Below are 24,225 nucleotides of genomic sequence, written 5' to 3'. Positions count from 1 at the left end.
TGCTGCAGGTGCCAAAACACCGCTTCACATCGGCTTGGGACTCACGTAACAACAAGTGACCCCTGACCCCCAAGGGTGCTGGGGAAACAACACCGGATCACCAGTTGAGCGCTACATGCAACATGCTAGCTGTCTGAGCTAAATCCCTCAAGAATTCCCCAGAGAGATATGCTTTGAGAGTGCAACAAATGAAGTAAAAAAAAAAAAAAAAAAAAACAACAACAACACACATTCCTCTTTTAGCTCCAGAGAAAATGAGATTCTGCCCCACAAACGGCTCAGTGAGTGAACTTGTGCGGTGTCAAGGTGACTGAGAAACTGCTACCATGTTAAAAAAGAGCCGGATTGTGAAATGCCCTTGGTTTCCAAAGACATCAAGGTTTGTCAGAGCGCACTTGCAGCAAATGGAACAACTCTCGACTAGACTGGATAATAACGGTCATGACCACGCATGCCACACGCGCATGCAGAAACACAATCTGTCAAATAAAGCCGCCTTTTTGTTTGCTGACTGAGGTAATTCTTTGTAATATCAATGGACAGAAGACCCGAGAACAGAGAGCAGACGCGACGTGATCAAACCAGACAGGCCTCCATGTCAAAATTACTCAGATGTGAAGATACGGGGGTGTGTGACGGAGGGGGCCCTTTTCATTTAGGGTGGTCTGGTCTGTGATGAGGGAGAAAGCAACCAAAGATAAACAAACACTGGAAATGGGTGAACACAAATGGATCATAAGATATACCTGCTCAAAACAATGAGCAAATAGGTAGGCTAATGGACGGAAATGGGCAGAATTCCTTGGGGGCGTGGGGGGTATCTAATATCTACATTGGTAGACAGGAAAAAAGTCGAAGTAGCTAAATGAGCATGTGAGTGGCGAGAAAGAGAAATTACTGTACATTATTGGAGGAGAAAGGCCGGGGGAATGAGCGCATGCCTCGGGGCGACGGTTGGTTAACGATGCATAACGTGGAGGCGCTAGTGAGGATTCACTTGGTTATTCTAATGATTACATTTACTTTCGACCATGGACGCAAAAAAAAAAAAAAAAAAAAAAAACGAGACAAGACCAGCACATACGCCGCATTTAAGCCCCATTCACACCTCGCATGATTAATCCAAAAAAAAGAGAACCTAGAATCACGCAGCAAATAAGCCGTGTTTATTTCAAGGAATGCTGACTAATTGTTTTAACTACGTGCTAGAGATAAAGACGATAATTTGTTTAATCAAGCAAGCATCGGGGGTGTTTATCACCGCTGACTGTGGCTCTCTATGAGGGCCTTAGTGATGTTGACCTTGGTGACATATCCGCAATATCAACACTCCTCACATGAAAGCCTCTCGTCCTCGCCTAACTGAGCAATTTCATTCCATTGAAATCCACTTTGATATCACTGGTGACGTAAAGCAATCCTGAGAGCTTCTTTAGGATGAGATTTTTCTCGGGTGAAAAGGGGCGCATCGTCGGCGAACGGCGGCGCTTTCATTCACGTTCCGGCTAATTTTTGCAAACCGAATTCTTCGAGTGGGAAACGTTTCCACGACGTCTTTCTGTCCCAAAGGAGGAAATTAAGTGACCAGTCAGATCTGCAATGTGATATTCACCCAAAAAAAAAGAGGCCAAAGCATGCCTAGAAAGGTCAGCCATTTTGTGCTTCAACATGGCTGCCTATATATTGTGAATGTACAGCTCTTTTCTCTTGCTCTTCTCTCGACAGCTCTTCCTTCCTCGCTCTCCCACTTAAAATGCCAATTTATCCCCAGCTCAATGCTATCAGCTCTGCCATTACTCCGCACATGATGCAGAAACCATTTTCTTTCTCCCTTTCCTTTCTTCTCCTCATTTTCCTCTTTCCCCTTAATCTCTCCATCTTTTCCTTTTTCACGGTTCTCACCTCCTCCTTGCTTGTTTCTCTCTTCTCTGTCAGCTTTCCCATGTTCCCATCATCCCCATCCCTCTCTCCACGTTACAACCTCCCTACTTCTACTTGTCTAACCCCCCTCCCTCCCCCTTACCCCTCTTTCCCCCTCTTTCCTCTCTTCCTTCAGTGGGCCTTGGCATCGCTTTCTCATCGGCAGTCTAATTGGGCATTCTGCCTGTGACAAGGGCCTCATTAAGCAGTAATTACACACATGTTGTTTTCGGCAAACATCTCTATTTGGATTGCTTTGCATGGTAATTGTTCAGCAGGGACCACTGCTCGCGATGTTTCCCTCCATGACACACGTGGTGCTGGTACAGAGGAATAAAAACACGGAGAAGAGGGAGGGTAAAAGAGGCAAGGGAGGGGTAAAAAGCGTGGGGGAGGAGGGGGTGAGAACTGAGGAAAATAATAATGGCTTGTGGAGGAGAGACAAATTGAGAAATAAAGAATGCATACATGAGAGAGAAGGAGGATGAGGGTAACACGGAGGCATGAAGAAATAGACAGGCTTAAACGATGAGGCAGTAAATGGAGAAAGACAACGAATAAATGACAAAAAGCAGGAAGACGAGATTCAGTGTGAGGTGGAGAGATGGCATGAAAAAAAAAGGACGCAGAGAATGAGCAAATGAGGAAGAGACACGAGAAAAGTGAAAGACAGAGAGAGAGTGAGTCCCAGAACTAGGTCATGCCTCGCAATCATAGACAAAGCTGAGCGTTTCAAAAATAATGAAGCCACAAGGTGGAAGTAACACTAACTAGCATATCCAGGGAAAACATGTAATATTTACACTGTGCTAATGGTGCAACACAACGCCGGGATCTTTTCATCTCAGACTGCGCCAGTGAGACCGCTGATGCCAGGATTGGAGGCAAAATTACAGACTTCGCTGAAGATTGTTTTTGACTGATGGACAGTTCATATGAGCTCCTCACTAAGCCTTCTAGGCAACATCTGTTTGAAGAGGTTGAAGAGGGCGGGGCAAAAATCGAATGCATTTGATGACAACTGTGTTGTCCGGTCATTAGAGAGAAAGCCATATGAAATACAAAAACACACATCTTACATTATGCTCCCTGGGCGCCTTGCATGCTCCAAGTGTGCTCCCCTGGATAAAAGCAGTCTACAAATGTCTCGCATTTGTGTAGCTATACAGTATACGTACCAAATAGAGCTGATTTGATATTAATAACTGTACGGCATTTCAGATTTATTTATAAAACACTTGATCACAAGCTTTCCTCAAAGAGCTTTAGAAGTATACACGTTATTGACGTATTTTCATTGTCTTCTCCTGCCATCTTCTTTTCTGCTACATTTTAGAGGGAGGGGTGGGGGGTTACTTTTCTTTTTTTCTACTATTTCCTGCAAAATGTGACAAGATGTTAAAAATAAATAGTTTAAAATCTATCTAAGGGTGGTGTGATGTTTAAATGCTAGGTGGTAGGTATTGGCATGACTTCACGATACGATACGTATCACGATACTTGAGTCATGATACAATACGTTATTGTGATATTACGATATATTGCAATATTTTACGTAGTTCATGGAGAAATTTTGAATTCAGCTTAAAATACACATTATATATAGCATACTTCCTGTAATAGTGGCCGGGGCCTTTATTTATTTGCCAAGAATACCCGGCTATTTTTGGAGGCAGACGACACCGCTGTATCAGTTTGAAATAAACGGGTACGTTATTTTTAGAATATTTGAATATGGGTCAATATTAGAGGAAATACAATATATACATCAGATGACAGTGATAATTCATTGGACAAATTGAGTCAAAAAACAATATTAATCCAAATGATCCATTTCCAGTTTATTGCACTTGTACAGAAAAAGTGTTGGTGCAGGTGTGGAAGTCGTTCACGATTGGCCCAAAACATGACTTTTTCTTTAAGACTTTCAAAATCGATATTGTACCAGCAGTATGTACAGCAGTACTTATGGTACACATCTTCCAACACCGCCTTCCTAGGTAACCAATCAACGTTCGAGAAGACCACCACGTACAAAGCATCGCACTGAGGAACGACCACAACAAACTTCTTGAACTTTTCAATTAATAAAGGAGGAATCTATAAGCGGAATATGTAATACTTGTGACTTTAAAAGCCTTTGCCAGTGCACCAAGCCTCTAAAAATAATTCTCTCACCGAGCGGAATTAATAAGCCCAGAACAGTACACAGCCATTCTGTGAAGAAAGGGGTGTGGTGGAGGGGTGGGGTGGTGGGGGCTCATGCAATATGTATGCGAGTTTGAGCACCCTTCTTCCTCATCTTCTCCCTCCTCTCTTTATTTCCCTTTTTATATCTCTCTTTCTCCGTCTCTCTCCAGTCCTCTGTTCAATTAAGCTGTAGGGGAGACCTAACAAACCCCAACCTGAGACAATGTGCCACTGAATTTTGATGTTGCCCGACTTGTCACTGCCGGTTCAAAGCCGGGAGAGGATGAGACAGACAGTCAAAAAGACAGAAGACTAGATGAGACAGAAACCCCTACACACACATACATATACTAAAAAAAAGAGTGAAAGCACGAGAAGGTGAGAATAAGAAACAGACAGGACGGAAAAAAGAAAGAAAGAAAGAAAGAAAGAAAGAAAGAAAGAAGGTAGAGTTGCACGGGAGGAGGAGAGAAACAGAGAGAGCAGAGACCATAGTAACAATTCTGGTGTTGCACCACGCCCCAAGCAAACAATGAACATGGGCAAACAATGAACATGGCACATACACATACACACACACACAAACACACGCACGCACACACAAAGCCCATAAAAAGCACAGCCTGTGGCCATGGCGACACATGCTCTGTTGTCGTTAGATAAGGGAAACAGGGCCTCTTCCTGGGTGTGAGAGTTTGATCCTCGCACACAAACACACTAAACACACTGCACTCACACTACATGCGAACACTCAGCTGCAGCAGCAGCACTGGGGTCACATCCAACAACACCGAGCATCTTGTACGTCCCCGCCCTCACCGGTAGCATGGTTCATTTTCATATGCAAAACCCGGGCTATGTTTATCTGAACACACAGGGCTCTGGTCAGTGGAGAACATAGACAGCTCGGTCAGATATTGACAAGATACAGGAAGCAACTTCCTGTCTCTCGGTTGGATTTAGATGGAATGCTGTTTGGGGTTTTCTGGCTTAGTGCCTTCCCCGATAGAAGGAGAGGACATGAACGGGTGTAATGTTGCATTCCTCGGAGCACAAGCTCCACCTCTCGGGTCGATTATGTTAAAGAAATATTTAGTTTTATTGTCAGAGATTAAGTGATCCATCCGTTCAGATATAACGGGAAAAAGCTCACCAGGGAAACGCACATACAAACACACGTCACCACAGAAACAATTTTTACAAAACCCCCTTTTAAAAAAAAACCTACCAAATACAAGAGTTAACCACTTCCGACTCCATCTATGCATTTGGATGTGTAAAGATTAAAAAAAAAAAAATTAAAAAAAAAAAGCAGACTGCAGCTTCCATTCATCCTCTTTGCTGTTGCTCTGGAGAGACCACAAAACAGAGCCAACAGTCAGAAGCAGAGGTGGTGAGAGATGGGAGGGCAGATTGCGAGCGCTGGTGCTAAATAAGGTTTTGCTTCCACCGTGAACTTGGGTTCACTATGAATTAGTGAGTTCACGACGGGATAAAAATCTAAACGGCGATGGTGACGCTCAAAGGTTCCCACCGTCTCGACAGCAACCACAGGTCAACGGCCTTAGGTGTGTGATGAGGTTTTCAGTTTTCTTTTTTTTTCTTTTTTTCTACTATCAAAATGATGTCATAAAAGAATGACATGATTTCTGAACAAATGCAATAAGTCGCTGCAGAATAATACGGTTTTCTTTTTAGAAATTGAAGCTTACAGTAGTTAATCTTTTTGTGTGCTGCAAAGGGCAGTAACAGAAGGACAAAAAACATTATGCCAATTGTTATTGTTTTATACAATAGTATCAGTTGTACACTCACCTGCCACTTTATTAGGCACACCCTGCAAGTAAAAAGTGTGGTCTTCTTCGAGGTTCGACGTGTTGTGCGTTCAGAGATGCTATTCTACATTCTTTGGTTGTAACGAGAGGTTATTTGAGTTACTTCTGCCTTTATATTGTCTCCAACCAGTCTGAAATACTCAGACCAGCCCGTCTAGCATAAACAACCATACCACGTTCAAAGTCACTTAAATCCCCTTTCTTCCCCATTCTGATGCTCGGTTTGAACTGCAGCAAGTCGTCTTGATCACCTCTACCTGCCTAAATGCGTTGAATTGCAGCCATGTGATTGGCTGATCGGCTATTTGTGTTAAAAAGCAATTGAACAGGTGTACCTAATAAAGTGGCAAGTGAGTGTAGTTTTTTTATTCATTTTTATTTTAGTTTAGTTACTATTTCAATTAACACACAGTTTTCTGCCACAGCATGAAACTATTTCTAGAGAAAAACCTCACCGTAGTGAAGCATTTAATAGAGAAAACGTGGAGAACAAAATAGAGAAAGAGTGAACATTCATAAGCTGAACCAGAAACATACTACTGTTTCCCGTTTTGCAGGTTTGGGTTCGACAGTCAATTGCTTTCGCATAATATTATGTGTGCGCAGCTGTAGGTCAAAGGTGTTCTGCCTGTTGAGGGTGTTGCAATAAGTTCCATTGTCTCAAAAATGGTGCGAAGACACTGTTTGTATCATCTGTTTCATCACTTAGGCTGTGCAGCAACTAGAGCACAGTGCAAAACAGGTCACAACCAAGGAGTAAGCCACGTGCGACTACATGTGCAAAGATATAACAGAAGAAAATATGTCAGACCAAGGTGCAACCCACATGGCCTCCCCTCATCCTGCTGTGGTGTCCATCAACGGCCTGTCTGCTAACCAGTACTGGGAAACACCTTCCTAGCATCAAGCACAATAGCATCACATGCAGGTGTTGCGCAGCTATACCTACCAGCACGGCCGCCACTAGCAGGAAAATAGTTATCACCACCAGTCTACCTGACACTCAACACTGTCTGGTATGAGAATGTGTGTCTGTGTGTGTATATACACAATGTGTGTGTCCATACAATACAGTATGTGGATTGGTTCTACGTGAGTGTAAGACAGTGAGGTTTCTCTGGCAGCAGAAGAGGATGCAGAGCACAAGCCACTTTTAACTGACTGGGGTAAACAGTGATGAGAAAAGATAAAGGGCAGAGTGAATGTCACATTACCCCAGCCCTTTGCCTCTGCTCACCGCAGCATCAGATAACTGCAGCAGGAAAAAAGAAAAAAAAACTCTGGTTTCCTCTAGCATATAATTGGTTATCTCATTGCAATCTACTGCTCTCTTGCCTCTGCAGAGAATAAAGTATGAAAGAGCAAAGAGAGAAGAAGGTGAAAAAAAAAGTTTGACTGTTCTGGCAGCGACTGAAATAAATCATTGCGAGAATAGGAAACGCATCAGTCTATTTCCATGTGTGTCAACTTGCCATAGACTTATATATGCAGCACTAAACCGAAACGAATAGAAGAGAACTACTGTTAGTGGTGGTGTACTCATTTTCACTCTGCTAATAATTATTCACTAACACTGCCTACATTAAGACAAAATATGTTTTGCAGTTTACCAAATAGGGAAGTGTGGTTCATTGTTAGCAGTAATATTTGACAGGCTAATAGATTCTCAGTGTAGTTATAAAGATTATAAAAATCAGGAAGTAAGATTACAACATCTCATTCTGATAAGAGAAATACATTTTTTTTTATTTATTACTAAGAAAGATAATCAGCATCATCCGTGGAAATACAGCTTAGTATAATAGACATTTTTGCATTTAATGAAAAGATGGTAAAGATTAACTCTATGAAAGTTAAAGGTACTTTCATTTTCAAATTTAATTTGTGGCTAAAATGTGATACAGTGCGACCTGACTATAACAAGTACAGAGGCGTATTTCGCACCTTTGCATATTTTTCACACATATGCTGCTGCAATTAAGAAACGCCTGACATCATCTGTAAATTCCTGTAAGAGTTCCTTTTAATATAAATACATGCAATTTTTTGTTTTGCAGAAACCATAGCCTGTATATGTGAGTGTGTCCTTAAAGAGGAGGTTCATCACAACTCTGGGTGTAATCGGTTTAGACCCCCCAAAATTCCTCTGGACCCAGAATAGCACCCTGAGGTACGCCACTCTTAATTAAGTGGCTGGCACAAACAGAAGAGGTTTTAGAAATTGGGGGCTTGGCTACTGTATCTCACCACAGCAGTGGGCAGTCTTTTCCTAGATGGAATGATGCCGGGAGGGGGGGCAGTGTGGAGCCTAACCCCTCGTTCACCCACACTGTACCGGGCCTGTGGTTAGAGAGACAGACAGCAGGGAGAGGAAGAGAAAGAGAAAGAGAAGACAAAAGCAGGGAAGGAAACGAGATGGCGGGGCTTTAGTTTGCGAGGTACAAGCAGGTCATTTGTAAAGGGAACATGTCAAGGCCCCCCTCCCCAGTCCCTCATGAACCTTTCCCTCCTGCCCCGTTACTCCGTTTGCTCTGCTCTTCCCCTCATGCCCAGCACACGCGTGCAGGAGGAGGAGTAATGACATGAGACTTGCACAGCGACTCCATGCAGCACCATGGTAGGGGAAGAATGGAGGTTAATGAGCTGACATCCCCTCCACCCCAAACACGCCTCCTCCTCATGCCCACCTCCCTCCTCTCCCTCTCTCACACACACACACACACACACACTGACAAGTATGTACACAAAACCCTTACAAGACAGAACGCTGGCACTGATCCAAGGTTCTAGAGATCAAAAAAAAAAAAACATCATGGGACAAGAGTGGTTTGTCTCCATGCAGAGTACATGCAGTGCACAGCCATAGTTAGGGTATGAACAACTGTGAGAGTAATCTAATATAATTCGCATTACGAACATGACCTGCAAACATCAGCTAATGCAATCAAGAGCACATTATATGGTACTTTAGTGAAACAAGTCTATATTCAGTCTTGGGGCCCAGTGACGGCATAATGCTCATTAAAACAAGAGAATGAAATATGTCCTGCAGGCTTAGCCTGAGGGTACTGCCATATATCACCACCTAAATCAAAAAGGTCCATCCTCTGCGCACTTTTTGTACAGGCTGACTGATATTTGCTCATTAGTGTTAGAATTAAAATACAAAGCTCTGTCCTGCTGCATTAGAGGACGGGGAAGTCGGGGAATATCATTTGCAGGAATGTCACTTCCAACGCATCTGTACATTTTCAAGATTCATGTCAAAATTGTGAAAACGTGTTCGTCCTGCAGATACCGACGGTACGGTGAATGCCAGAGGTTTGGGAGGTACTGGACAGTAGCAGTAACAGCATGTGGAATAACGGAGGTAAGTGAAGCGTTCTGGTCCCGACTTCCACGTTTCTGGTATGAGTGACATCTATCATCATAAGAATCCATTCTCTAAGGGACCATAAATATGTCAGCCATTGTAATATCTGACCTTTGACCAAACCACAGAAAGGAATAAAAGAAGTGGACGTAGCCTTTGGCTCTCAAAGATTATAGACTTGCATTCTTTTTAATGATCAGCAGGCAGCGACTCCACTGAAGAAGTCTGATTGTGCTGACATCAATAAGAAAAGCCCCTATTTCTTACTTGATTTAATATCTCAGTAAACATTTATCAAGTTTTCTTCACTACGGAATGATATTAATTAAAAAAAAGTTTCCTTATGATTGCCAAGTCTCTACCTTATAGTTGTATATGTTTCCTCAGGTTCTCAGTTAGTTCCCTCATTCCACTCCACCTCCATTTCCCATCCCTGGTTGGAGATGGAGGCTTCAAGATGGAAATTCCCAAACTGGAGGCTTCAAAGCACCTGTCCACAAACCAATGTCATGGTGGATGCGTCCACTACATTTATACAATCTATACACCAACTTGATAAGGATGGCCAATTACCGCAGTTAGCATTGCTAAATAAACTGTACAACCACAAGTATCAGCATCTTACCAAATGCTGCTCAAATATACACAGCAGTTGATTTATTAAGGACAAACAGCTCTTGTGCCTAGACCACAGACCACAGGCCAAACACATCACGCTATTGTAGAGAGCAGAGTGCTGTTTAGAAAACGTTAGAGCTTCAGATGTTCTCCCATTTCTTGGTTGTCACGTGGTAGCGTGTGGGCGTATAACATGTTAAATAAACCCTCAGTGGCCTTTAAGTTGCATCACAGGAAAACCGACATGTAAAGGTGACAACTTTTAAAAGATAAGAGTCCATTTGAGGAGAAGCACGCACGGACTTAAATAAATTATACAGACAGGTAAAAAAAAAGACCCAGCTGAGTTAAAAAGAAAGCTTGAGAAACCATTTCAGCAGATAAAAAAATAAGCTGAAGTGAGTTCATGGTAACAAATGACATTTGCATGAGCCTGTATGAGGTTAAATAAACAAGTGCAGGTGCACTGAGATCAGACTGATTTTGTCTGTTTGCCAGTGAGACATCCCAGAACTGATGGCATTTAGCCTATGTATCACATAAGCCCTTGCTTTCCATACTGTTTAGCTGGGTGTCTCGCTCCATTACACAGGATGCTACCATTTAAGCTTCAAGCTTTCAAAACTGGAGTTAGAGATTATTTATTTTCTAGCAAAATGTCAGTGGACGGCACCACGCTGTACCTGCAATGCCTCAATTACCTCAAATTAAACGAGTAAAAAGCGCAAAGGTAAAATAACAGCCCTCATAAATTAAAAGAACTTCACCAAAAGCAGAAATGGAACTGATAATGGTGCAGCGAAACATTTCCCAAAGACCGAAAACAATGGAAGATGGATAGTTAGTCATTAAGGCCCATTGTGAATCTTTCGAATGAGTAATTTGCGGGAAGGCTTGTGCATTTTTAATAGTCTTAAAACTGAAGAGCCCCAAGAACACAAACTCGATAAAATAATAACAGACATTTCACCTTAGCACTATCCGAGCCTCTCAATTATTTACCACTAATGAATTGCCTCCAGCAATATTCTTCCTAAGTACAATATCAACCCACCCAGAGAGGCTGAATCAGCTCACTCAAATACTTAAATACATTTACTCAATTATGCTCACTCTCCCTGATATGAAAGAGACAAGAAAGTCTCCCGCATGCTGTTTTATGTGCTCCGCTTTGGCCTTATTATTTCATGAAAAATACGACCACGGACAACAACCATTAATTGATTTTTCATAGAAAAAAAAGCAATAACAAGGTTAACGACTTCTACTCTATTTTTGCATCTGTGGTGTGGGAGGATGCAGTGAAAGTGTGTTTGCTGCTACTAGTGTCTAGCTTCACTAACATAGGAGTATTGCAGAGCAACCATATACCAAAAAAAATCTGCCTCTTTTTATGTAGTTCTTTTTTTTTTTTTGCTTAAGCAAGTGTTGAAAATGCGCATATCACCCTTAGTCCACTCAGAACAACAAACATTCAGCTCTATTTTTTTTTATCACTACTCAATAAAAGAAAAAAAAATCACAACCATGATGCTTCCACCACCGTGTAGTAGGTCAGCTCAGGCCTGACAATTCCCAGCTTTCCAGATGTAATCATTAGTCTTTGGCTATAACTACACCAGAGAGAAATTAAAGCGCAAAGGATCCCGTTCCTAGACAGCTGGTAGTTGTAAATTCCTATTGGGGAATAATAAAGAAAAAAGAAAAAAAAAAAAAAAAAGGAAAGGGAGGGAGAGACTTTGAAAGAAAACATATACTATTTTCATTTCAACTGCTTTGGAGATTAAGGCTTGGGGCTCTAGAAAAAAAAAAGAACTGCATTAAAATAATCCACCATTTGCATGTTTTATCTCACAAAGGAGGCTCACATAGACACACATGCACGCCAACCCCCACTCTACCTCCCTCCCTCCCTCCCTCCCTCTTCTTCTTCTACCCCTCCCCCATTCTGGGTGCACACACACACACACACACGCACACACACACAAATGCTCATACCCACGTCACACATATACACACTGTCATCATTAAACACACACGCACACATCGAGATCAACCTGCTGCCATCTGCTCCATGCGCTCTGTACAATCCGCGCAGAATACATTATTCACTACAATACATCACATCACATTCCCTCAATGTCACAGCCCAGAAGAAGAAGAAGAAGAAGAAGAAGAAGAGTGAGAGTGAGGCAGACTGGAGGAGAGGGGAGAGCAAAACAGCTATTGTGCTGGAGCGAGGGAGAGACAGAAACAGGGAGAGAGTGAGGGAGGGAGAAGATTTGGCCGGCTGCATGGTACAGCGGTAGAGAAAATTAAAGACAGTTTTACTTGGCTTTTAGATGAAACAAGGCTGTCAGCGAAACTTGTTCCTGTTACAGCTACCAGGCGAGATTAAAAATCCAGACAAGGAGGTTAGCGCATGAAACTGAAGGATAACAGGGACTTGAGTAAGTGGGTAAGAAAGAGACGTAGGGAGAGATTAAAGACGTGGAACTGCCAGGGGTTTAAGGCCTGTTTCTGTGAAGGACATCGGTGAAATGTCAAAAGCGCTATTCAGTATTCCTCTCCTGAGCGTAAACAGCAAGCTACGACTCTTGGCGGAAACCTTCGAAATAAGTTTTGAAGCAGCTCTGTAATCGACAATCAAAATGTTTTTTCCCCTGTCAAGGTTCAGATTTCATCACGTGAATAAAAGGGGGTAGCCCAGAGTCACAGTGGCGCGTTTACGAGCTAAAGGGCCGTCTTAATCGGAACTTGGTAAAGAGGAACAGAGAGCTAAAAGCAGAGTAAATATTGGACTTGGATTTCACCAGCCGCACTACTGAGGAATGAGTGTTGGGACATAAATGGCGCAAACAGAATTTAGGCCCAGAAGTTAGACTTGTTAGCCAGATCAGTTAGTCTTTCTAGGGGATTAGTAGACAACAACAAAAACTACTCCACTGGGTTTTTATCATAAATCACTCAACAGTATTTGTATTGCATCACTGTGTGCAATGTTTAGTTAATTGAATTCAAATGGTTGACTTATATAAACAGATTGCTGCTTGGTTCAACCCTCTCCCTGTATATATATATATATATATGTTGTGTGTGTGTGTGTGTGTGTGTGTGTGTGTGTGCAAATCACGAAAATGCTTGTGCATGCATGTGCGCTCCCATTGTGCCGTGGCAATGCAGAGTGAGCGAACAGCTGGCGGTCCCACACTCGACTACGTATTGACCTGCTTTGCATTCACCTGTTATTCAGCCAAACCTAATGTTTCCACTTGGCTCCTCGGCTGCAGCTGAGCTACAATTAACCTCCCCGTGAGTGCAAGGCAAGCAAATCTTAAGTAGCTTGTCATAAGTCGGTAAATGTCACCTGATTAATGTTTTTTTGTTTTGCTCTTTCGCATTAATATTCATATTTTTCTCGTCCTAGTGCAAAGTCTTTCTCACATTTTTACACAGCGCTGACACTTCTTTCTTTTCTTTTTTTTTTACTTTCTCAAGGTGTTCAACAGGGTGCACGCGATCTCGTGAGTGGAGATAATTAGTATCTAAAAATGTAATTTACCTGTCTAAACCTTTTGAATGGGAGAAAGCGCAGCACTTCCCTTATCTGCGCTTCACTCTAGCACTTTTTTTTCCCACCCTCCATCCCCCCCCCCCCTCCTCCCCCCTTCTCCCTCCTCTTTTCCCAGATGCCCTCTCAGCTCTTGTCTGTGTTTGGGCTGCGGCTGCGAGGGGGTCACTGGCGGCCTTGTCTCACACGTGGAGCACCGAGTGCGTTTGTGTGTGTGCGCGTGAGAAAGAGATGGCACCGCGCACTCGTCGTCTATGGGTAATTACATGAATGAGGAAAGCAAAAGGAGTGTGTGAATTCCTCCCAGTGTGTGTGCAGTTGAGCCCGAGTGCCTTTCCCACTGTGTGTGTTTCAAAGTGTCTGAATGTGTATCCTTGTGTCTGTGTGTGTGTGTGTGTGTGTGTGTGTGTGTGTGTGTGTGTGTGTGTGTGTGCCTTGCGAGCTCAGTGCCAGGTCTCTCTAATGAGTCTGTCAGGCGCTGTTAGCGACGGCGTGCTCCCCTGGCTCAGCGCACTCCTACAGACACACTGTGATTAGCCGGGCCAACGGCACGCCACCGGGCCAGATTAAACACTCACCACGCCGCCAGGGAACACACACACACACACACACACACACACACGCTCGCAGCAAAGCACGGCACACACCAGAGCAAGCATTACACTGACTCTGCACAAGAACCGCGCAGCTTCGTCGTCATCGCGCCTATTAGCTCTGCTCTGATACAGTAACACAATCTTGCCCTCCAGAGCCAGGTGTTGATGCCACTTGAATTGAAAGCGAACGCGAAATGTAAACACAACACGAGTCCCCCAGTGACATGGGGAGGGGGGTGGGGGGGGAATGCCCGACAGATTATTTCATTAATCTGTCCGCCTTTATTGAATTCCCGTCTGCTGCTAATCTTGAACATCATTCAGAATTAGGGCCGGCCCTTCTGGCTCCAACTGCTTTCAACATCTTCATTAAAGCGACATGATTCACTAATTACAGGTAATTACCCTTTAATGATCAGCCCAGATGAATGAGCAGATATGCAGAGGAGGGGCAGGCGCGACGACACATCCGAGAGCGGACGCTGAAATGACTGAGGGCTACAACTTCACTGTTGTCTTAGTTTCTAGTTTCATACACAGCGCGCCGAAGCCCCATGCAGAATTAGAGAAATACTTGAACGTGAGTTTTCTAAAACTTTCCGGTCTGTCACGTCTTAATATAGAGCAGCTTGTCACGAGTTACATGCGACTATGAATTGTGAACTTCCTTTGAACACATGTTACGCCCATAAACTTTAAAGGATAAGTTAACAATTTCCCAATCTGCCACAAAACAACATCACTATTAAAATTCCTTTTCTTGCCACCAGCCGTCAAAATATGTTTTGGAAGTCTGTCTGAAGCCAGCTGAAGGTTCCAAACTCATCCAAAATTCAATCTAGTTGCTATCATTTCTAGAATATCTTAATCACTGTTTGGCTAACCTGCCAGTGACCCGAGTCAGGCGAGAGGAGATGACATCAACAACACGTGTGCATGTGCTTTCCCTGGGTCAGCATTTATTGGAACAATACTGACTTATTACCGGCATCGTTAGGAAGTGAGAAGTGTAACACATCCAGAGTTGTAATGGGTTGCAATGGGCAGCTTTTCAAACTGTGAAGGTGTAGGAGGCGCCGACTGTAAACTCAAAACAGAGGGGCGCTCATTGTTCCTTTGTTGTTTAACTAGAGGAAACTAAACTTTTTTTTTTCCCCCTGCTGCATGTGTCTGTCTCTCTCAGAAAACCAACAACCGAAAATGAGATTGATCTAACAACTTGCCAGCAGTGAAGTTTCTTATCTCGGGCCAGCAGAAGAAAGTCCCTGTAAGACTTTCTTGTGTGCACCAATTTTCCCCTCTTTCGGACTCTGCTCCTCCCCCTCTCTTACCGTCTCTCGTGCCAAGTGGCCTATTTTTACCCCTCCGTGTGGCATTTCAGGGTTTTCCTTGTCACCACCACGTTTCCTGTCATCAGTGTGTAGGTACAGTTGAACAGTGCTGTTACTGAAAAGGCCCTGACACTTGTTTGTCAAACTGTTTCTCTCTCTTCTTCTCAGATGTGGTCACAGATCTTTGCCGTCATTTCTAAGAGTGCGTGGCCGTGACAGTTTTTTTTTCTTAACTTCTTCTTCTCTTTACCTTATACTTTAATATGGGTGGGAAAAAATATCGATATGGCAATATATCGCGATACTTTTTCTTCCGATGCAATATCGATTTTGAATGTCTCAATATCGATTTCAAGAGAAAAGGTCGTGTTCTGCGTCGATTGTCAACGACCTCCGCACCTAAAACACTGAAGCTGACATTTGGAGGCACTTTGGCTTTCAAATGGAAGAAGGAACTAATAAGCTGAACAAAGAATATGCAGTGTGCAAACTGTGTTTTGACATTTAAGTTGCAAGAAAAGTGCACTAAATTGGAAATGGATAATATGAATAAATATTGCAATTACGAAATTCAATGAATTATCACTGTCGCCTGATGTACATATAAAACTCGTATTTTAAGCTGCATTTAAAATTTCTCAGTGAACTACACAGAATATTGTAATATGTCACAATAATGTATCGTATCACGACTCAGGTATCATGATACGTATCGTGAAGTCCTTTCCAATACCTACCATTATGGTTTAGTAATAACCAACATTATAAACTATTCTAAATTCATTTGTCTTCTGTTTATTTGCCTTTCCATGATCCAGAAAATAAATAAATAAATGCTCTAATCCAATCACAACGATTCATAACAAAAGTTATTTATGCTCTGGCAGTGACCCCTCCTCCAACCTTCACCCTTATCCACTAAAGCATATTTATCGTGATGCCAGACGCAACAACACATCGTCTTTTCTGCAGCTGAAATGTGCAGAATGTGATTTACTGTACTGTGTGGCACAATGGAGTAATTGTGTTTTGTCCCTTGAGGGAAAGAATGAGTTGGAAGAGAAGAAATATCATCGCAGGATGCATGCTTTCCAACAATCCAGTAGTGAGGGAAGGCAGCTCATGGAGATATAAATGAGCAGCTTCATATCTAATATGTAGCTGTGTCGCCTGACTATGATTACAGCAAGCTTTAGTGGCTTTCTTAGTTTTTTTTTTTATGTCAACTCGTATCATATTTTTTCACAGCACTTTCCTACAACCCTTTAATAACCTCTGCAGGGCAATTAGGCCTATACATTTCAAACCAGCCAAAATCAGTTCCAGATGCATGTGAGTGAGTAAAATTCCTTTAATAAAATACAAATATACGTTTGGGCTTAAAATGATAAACAATGAAACGCCGACAGACTGCACGGAGCTAGCCGTCCTCTTTGTGCCGCACATCTCCTCTTGGGTGACACACAGTGCCTCTTTTGTTCTGCCACTCACTGCTTATGTTACTGTAGACCTCTAATGCACACAGATCAATAGCATACTTTCCATTTCAACACATTGACCTGATGTTCGGACGCACAGTTGCAATTGATCCGGTTCTGTCAACACAATGTTTTACGTGTTCTGGAAATAACAAAAAAGACTTTTCACAATCACGTTCACAAGCTCAGCTACATCTGTAGACATATTCACATGCTACACGCTGGAGAGAGCTCTAGCATCGCTGAGGATGTTGTAAGGCGAGGTGGGTGGGAAGCGGCGTGACCGAGGCATGCCCACAACGCATGAACATCAAACCAGAACATCTGGCCCATTCACATGAATCAAATTTCTGAATGATCGGCCTCTTAAAATTCATTCTCTCGCACAGTGCAGACATTATGATTGGAAGAAAAGAAATCCAGTCTCGAATAAAACTATTCAGAAACAGCTGCAAAGTCGTAACGACCGTAAAACATGTTAATACGCCAATAAAGCGATGAGTGAAGAAATATATAACTTCAGTGCATGTCGCCTGTCGGCCTAGGACCAACAACCCAGACAAATCAATATTATCCCACAAGATATCCGCAAGATGTTTTTTTTTCACAGCCACAACCAAAAGGTGCAAAAAAACAAAAAAAAAATATTAATACGTGTCTGTAACAAGCTCTAAGTACAACGTGCACACAGTCTGCATACACTGTAGTTTGAATCTTTCACTGGCAAGAAGGCAGAAAACAGGAACTGGTTGTTCTCACTGAAACAGGTCATTGCGTGCAGTACACTGGAGAACTATATAGAGAGAGATGTTAATCTCGACACTGCAGCAAAATGCACAATGTTTCTGTTACAGGTGGAATTTTGCAGAAATTCAAGGACAACCGTTTCCTGCCTTTACTCGTAATGTGACAAATTTCTAACATCTTCCCCGAGTCCCTGGAAATGTCAAAGCATGTCATGTACACTGACAACTTGCCGCAGGCTGTACAGCACGCCTTTACACCTTAGTCAATTAAATCTGTCTCTTAAAACCGCTGATCCACCCTCTACACGTCTGTTTGAAATGACAAACAAAGAAGAAACAGACTGTGTTGTTTCGCCGGCTATAAAACACATAGTGGTCTTTTAAAATGATACATTGTAGGAGGAAACTCTTTAAATTTCGCGAAGCCATCAGCCCACACAACACAGTAGGTGCATCTTAGGCCGAGATAAAATGTTTTCATGATAACAATAAAGCAGCTCTTCTTGATTCGATGAACCAAACCATCAGCTTCTGAGAGGCAGAGATGGGGAGAGAATCAGAGAGAGGGAGAGCACTAATCTCATTACCTTCTCTTCCTGGCATGAGAGAATATTCATTTCTCTGTGGCAATCGGCAGGAGGGTGAGAACAAAAAAAATAATAATAAAAAAAAATTCAATTCCGCATCCCGGCATTTCATTTTCCATGTAATTAAATCAGTTAAATGTTAAAAAACATGTAAACTCCATCAATGACTTTGAGCCATTTGCATTTTTAATCAGGCCAGATTAATTCTAATAAGCGTGCTGGGCTAAGGCGATGACAGAGCAGGCCTATTGTGTGTCTGTCACACTCGTTTAATTCTGTCATTATGTCCCATATCCTATTATGATAATTGGCTTTTTATTCTCAATCAACAACCAGCCAAGGCTATTAAGTAATAATCTCTGACTAAAGCACATTTAACCTTAAATACGTTAGAAGTTTGCTGTCTCGAAAACAAACAACAAGTGGCTGATAACAGGGGGAGGGGGGGGGGGCTAAAACAGGGCAATGCTTCAGCTTATTCAACCTGGCCACTGGGTCCAAATGAAAAATGACTGTCAAGAAGGTGGATGTTGACACTTGGCATGGGGTGTAGAGCAAACACATTAGACAGAGGAAATAGGTATCACCGTCTCCCCCTGCAAAGTAACTAAGCAGAGAAGACGAATGTGTCTGATGTGTTCAGCCATTTCCTTTCCACCCTCTCTGGGGAGTCACTCAAAAGAGAAATAAAAAAAAAAAATATATATATATATATATAGACCTGCAGTTTAAATGAATGCTGCACATAAATGGTGGGATGGCTACAAGATTAGAAGGATGAGCACATTGTAAGGGAAAAGCTGCAAAAAAAATGTGACGTTTATTTTAAAATTCGTGTTTGAAACTGTGTTAATCAGTGTTACCAATAATTATACTCGGGGTAAAAAGTTTAGTGTGCCAAAGATTGGGGAGGCTCGCCCCTCCCCCTTTGTTTTTCTTCTCTCCCTACTGGATTCTCTCTGTCATTCTTTCACTCTTTTCTACTATGCCCTTTCCTTTGTCTCTAGGAGATGACGGGTGATTGGGGAATCCAGAAAAGATGGCCTATAGGGAGGGCTGAGTCTAAACTGTGAGTCTTCCCCATCGACAGGCAACCGATCATATTCATTTCAAGTCTTCATAATGCATTTTTACTTAAGCCTTTCTGGGAGTGTTGAAAACAAAAAGGCATGCTATGCACGTGTTATATTTTCTATATCTTAATAAATGTTTCATAAATAGCAAGAAGTAGTCTTAGTCTTTGAGGAACATGAAATCTAACGCTAACAATGATTCATGAAAGATGTTTTACGCTCATGTATATTGACACTAACAGTGAGGTCTAGCAGCTATGATAGCAGCACTACTTTTTATGGTTTGAAACACTGATGGTATAAAGATGGACGACAGAACAGTTCCTCAAACGTGAAACCAAAGCAAGTAGAGCTCCCCCTAGTGACTGGCTGCAGTATAGGTCATAAGCTCCACCCCCTCCATGTTAGTGGATGGGATTTGGCACAGCACATCTTTAATGCCTTGCCTTTCCTTTCCCTTCAGTTTGATGTCGACCATTGCCATATGTTTATATAAATAAATTTAAATTTTCCAGTTATAGTTGTAATTTAATTAACAGGGTCATAACATGCTAAGGGAGGCAAAATGCATTTTCTATACCCATATGCTGCGTCACAGAACAGCGAACACCAAATGTCCCCCAAAACGAATGCCTCAGCAGTAATGCCAAAGACGAGCAGTCACATGAAATCTGCGGGTTTAACGCAAATATGTAGGGCAGCAAATGTCACTCACATCACCAGTCACCAACCAGGTCTTCCTGCATGAAACATGTGGTCAGGGACATTTTCAGCTCAGTCATAATACTGCCTTGGTTGAGTTGTGTGGCATTTCTTTGAAATAGTCCAACAGGAAATGCGCTGTTCAGCCGTCACCGACATTTATCTGGCAACCACAATCTAATTACAGCATTGACACCGTTCTCACAAGACAATAAAAGAGCACACAGTGAATCTTAGTAAAAACAGAACTCCAAGAGGGAAAGTCTGAAGCTGAAGTTAAATTTCACAAATATTAGGTCTTCTTTACAGTGCATATTAAAATGAGCACATGCAAATAAAACCACACAAAAGTAGCAGCTTACTGTAATCGTTTATCTTGATAACATAGTGAAATATTTCCCATTAGCTGTCTTTATTCCGTTCATTTAAAATGCAAGGTTGACTAACAGCGCACTCCTTCATACAACATAATAGGTTTATATTTATCTGTGGCATTGTCACTGCTTTGGTCAGGAGCCAGGATAATAATGGAAAAAAAATGTCTTCCATTCAGTAGCTCAAAATGTACTGTAAACAATGCCAGGAAAGCGGTGGGGTCTGGGAGGGCTTTGCTTCAACAGGAGCGATTGACGTTCAGACCTTTAATGTTCACAGTTTCTTGCTGGCTTCTCTCAACAAAATGCCTGTGCAGTGATCTCACTCATATTCTTAATTCTAAAATTAGCCGTTGAGTATGGCAAGCTGTCAGTACTGATTTGCCTGGACAGGTACTGCTCGAATGTATTCATTTTCTCATACGGGAAGAAAAGTGCTTTTTGAGGTTCTCAGCACCCCCCTACTTTGCCTGTATCCCCGTGCATTAGTGTCTTTTTGAGAAGCCACTTTACACCAGAAGAGATTTTTTGAGAGATTTTACCCAGGCCTGAAAGACAGATGCATAAAAAAATAATAATAATAAAAAAATAAAAAAGCAAAATGAGTATGGCCTCTTAACCAATCCAATAACATGTGTTGCGCTTTTTCAAACAGAGAATGCTCAACTCTTACTCACTAATGTTATGAGTTACATGATATGAGCACAGCCGATTCACACTCCCACAAGCAATTTCACTTTTACTGAGGACTTAATAAACCTTTTCATTTCACAGCCAGACCTCATGAAAGGGTACGTATGGCCCCACAATCTACATTTTACTCACTATTTATCTGTAAAGAAGACTTAATAAGTTCCCTCTTGAGTACACAGAAGGTGAGCGTTACTATGGGGACGCTGAGTGCTCGTCTGTGCTCTGTGGCACTAAGGCCTGTTCCTTTGTGGCAAGAGACAACAGCTGTCTTTACCTTTTGGCAGGCAAACAGACTCATTAAGGGCAGCCATGTTTGTTTTTGTGCCCGATACCTAGCCCTAAGCAAACACTGCCATATCTCCACAACACAGACCTTGCAGTCTCAACATTTCCTTCCCTATTGTGGAGGGAGGCCCTGGCACGTTGGGCTTGCTGTACATTTTTGTTCCCCCTGCAAGTTCTTGCCAAGCCGCCAATGGCCCTTAAAGAATGCGTGTTTAATTGAGAAATTTAGTCAAGGTTTGAGACGATGAAATGCCAAAATGCAGCTAGCGTACTGCAGTGATGCTATGAATGTTGTGTATGTGCGATATACATAATGTACGTCATTATGCTGCCCGATATCACATCTTCTGGTATGCACAAGAAAGCCGCCTTTGTTTGTGGCGCGGCAGATGTGATAAAGGCGTCATTATTTGGTCTGCTCACAGTTAACAGTAAAATCTGCAGTAAAAGGTTTCATTCGCATATTTTCTCCCCTCTCAGAAATGTCTGCGGCTTGAGTGACAAGTCAGGTTGAATTCATAACGCTTTGACAAAAATTCCATTTAAGAAGGAAAATGGCATTGAATGTCATTCCATTACTGCAGATGGCAAACATGGGAATACTTTAACCCAGAAGGCATTCACATTAACTTATACAAAACAGCAAAAAAAGACTATTTTTGGCTTCTCTCTAATGTGCATACAGTATCCAGGTATTTTCATTCACATCACTTCAAGAGTAGCCTTCCAAAATGTACGCACTTATTTGATTTCAACCCTTTTCACCATTTGTCAGGACCAAAGTCACAATGCATTGTGAAATGAGTTCTTAATGTGGAGTAATGAGGCTGTCATGGCAAAGCAGTCTCTGCTTGTTTGAGTTTGACTCATGTCGTAGATTCAATTAAATCAGCTGAAGTCAAGCTGGCCCCGGGCCAGATCGGTAATGGTTGACCTCATTCAAACAATGCTCTGACATATTGAAACAATAAGAGGAAGGGCCTTGAGTCAGTTGCAAAAGCAAACTCCACTCAAATGCGATAAGGTAGAAAAATTACAGTGAAGTCACCAAAGTGTTTGAAAGCTTCATGTAAGCATGTGTCTTCACTTTTTCCCCCCATCTTATTCGTACTAGAGTTTTTGCTTGTGTGACACGGACAAGGACAAGGCGATGACTGAACGTGTGCATATGTTGCCATTTAAGCCACAGACATAATGGAGACTAATACTTCACATACACATGCAGTAGAATCAGTGTTATACTGCGAATAAAAGATACAACGGTATGAAATGAGGTTTGGCCCCCTTCCTGATTCCTTATTTTTATGCATGTTTGTCATACCCAAATGTTTCAGATCATCAAACAAATGTAAACATAGAATAACACAAGTAAACACAAAATGTAGTTTTTAAATGAAGGTTTTTACTATTAAGGGGGGAAAAAAATCCAAACCTTCATGGCCCTGTGTGAAAAGGTGTTTGCCCCCTCTTGTTAAAACATAACTGTGGTTTATCACACCTGAGTTCAATTTCTCTACCCACACCCAGGCATGATTACTGCCACACCTGTTCTCAATCAAAAAATCACTTAAATAGGACCTGCCTGACAAAGTGAAGTAAACCAAAAGATCCTCAAAAGCTAGACATCATATCAAGATCCCAATCAATTCAAGAACAAATGAGAAAGAAAGTAATTGAGATCTATCAGTCTGGAAAAGGTTATAAAGTCATTTCTAAAGCTTTGAGACTCCAGTGAACCACAGTGAGAGTCATTATCCGCAAATGGTGAAAACACAGAACAGCAGTAAACCTTTTCAGGAGTGGCCGACCAAAGTTACCCCAAGAGCGCAGAGACGACTCATCCAAGAGGTTACAAAAGACCCCACAACAACATCCAAAAAGCTGCCAAACCATCCAAAGAACTCACTTGGCTCACTTGGTTAAGGTCAGTGTTCATGACTCACCACTGCTGAGCAAAAAGAACATAAAGGCTCACCTCTGTTAGGCCAGAAAACATCTTGATGATCCCCAAGACTTTCGGGAAAATACTCTGTGGACTGACTCTGTGAACTTTTTAGAAGGTGCGTATCACAAGTAAAACAGCATTTCAGAAAAAGAACATCATACCAGCAGTAACATATGGTGGTAGTAGTGTGATGGTCTGGGGCCGTTTTGCTGCTTCAGGACCTGGAAGACTTGCTGTGATAAATGGAACCATGAATTCTGCTGTCATTCTACCTGCTTTCTGTTTGTAATCTCAAATTGAAGCGAATTTGGGTTCTGCAGCAGGAAAATGATCCAAAAACACACCAGCAAGTCCACATTTGAATGGTTGAAGAAAGTCTAAATGGAGACTTTGGAGCGGCCTAGTCAAAGTCCTGACCGGGATCCTATTGAGATGCTATTGCATGATCTCAAAAAGATGGGTCACGGTGCTCCAATGTGGCTGAACAATTTTAGAAAAATGAGTGGCCAACATTCCTCCATAGTGCTGTAAAAGCCTCATTGCAAATTATCACAAACACTTGATTCCAGTTGTTGCTGGTACGAGTGGCCCAACCAGTTATTAGGTTTAGGGGGCGATCACTTTCTCACGCAGGGCCATGTAGGTTTGGATTTTGTTTTCCCTTAGTAATAACAACCTTCATTCTTTGACTAACGTTTAAATTTGTCTGATGATCTGAAACATTAAAGAGTGACAAAATGTCAAAAAATAAGAAATCAGGAAGGGAGCCAACACTTTTTCCACACCACTGTACCTTCATAAACTTACCCCCTTCCTTTGCCTGTAATAACTAAAGAAATTGAAAGAAATACAAAAATTGTCCAAGCTCCGGAGATAAAACTACATAACAGGTTTTAACCACAGCTGGT

At 42.1% G+C, this 24,225-nt stretch overlaps 1 protein-coding gene across 3 annotated transcripts in view; it reads right to left on the bottom strand.

Moving 5' to 3' along the window:
• The window catches only part of LOC125015125 (TOX high mobility group box family member 2-like), a 77,358-nt gene that overhangs the window by 40,606 nt on the left and 12,527 nt on the right, over nucleotides 1-24,225 (bottom strand). The window contains exon 2 of one of the 3 annotated variants that reach the window (XM_047596795.1): nucleotides 8,193-8,285. The exons of 1 other annotated variant lie outside the window; for it this stretch is intronic. In XM_047596795.1, the coding sequence (XP_047452751.1) occupies nucleotides 8,193-8,285 (93 nt within the window). Of the gene's footprint in view, nucleotides 1-8,192; nucleotides 8,286-9,680; nucleotides 9,929-24,225 lie in introns of those variants that run through there. One more of the 3 variants, XM_047596810.1, reaches the window with a different exon arrangement.

Source organism: Mugil cephalus, chromosome 1 (assembly GCF_022458985.1).
Source record: "Mugil cephalus isolate CIBA_MC_2020 chromosome 1, CIBA_Mcephalus_1.1, whole genome shotgun sequence".
NCBI classification, from domain to species: domain Eukaryota; kingdom Metazoa; phylum Chordata; class Actinopteri; order Mugiliformes; family Mugilidae; genus Mugil; species Mugil cephalus.
This window is presented reverse-complemented; position numbering and strand designations above follow the sequence as displayed.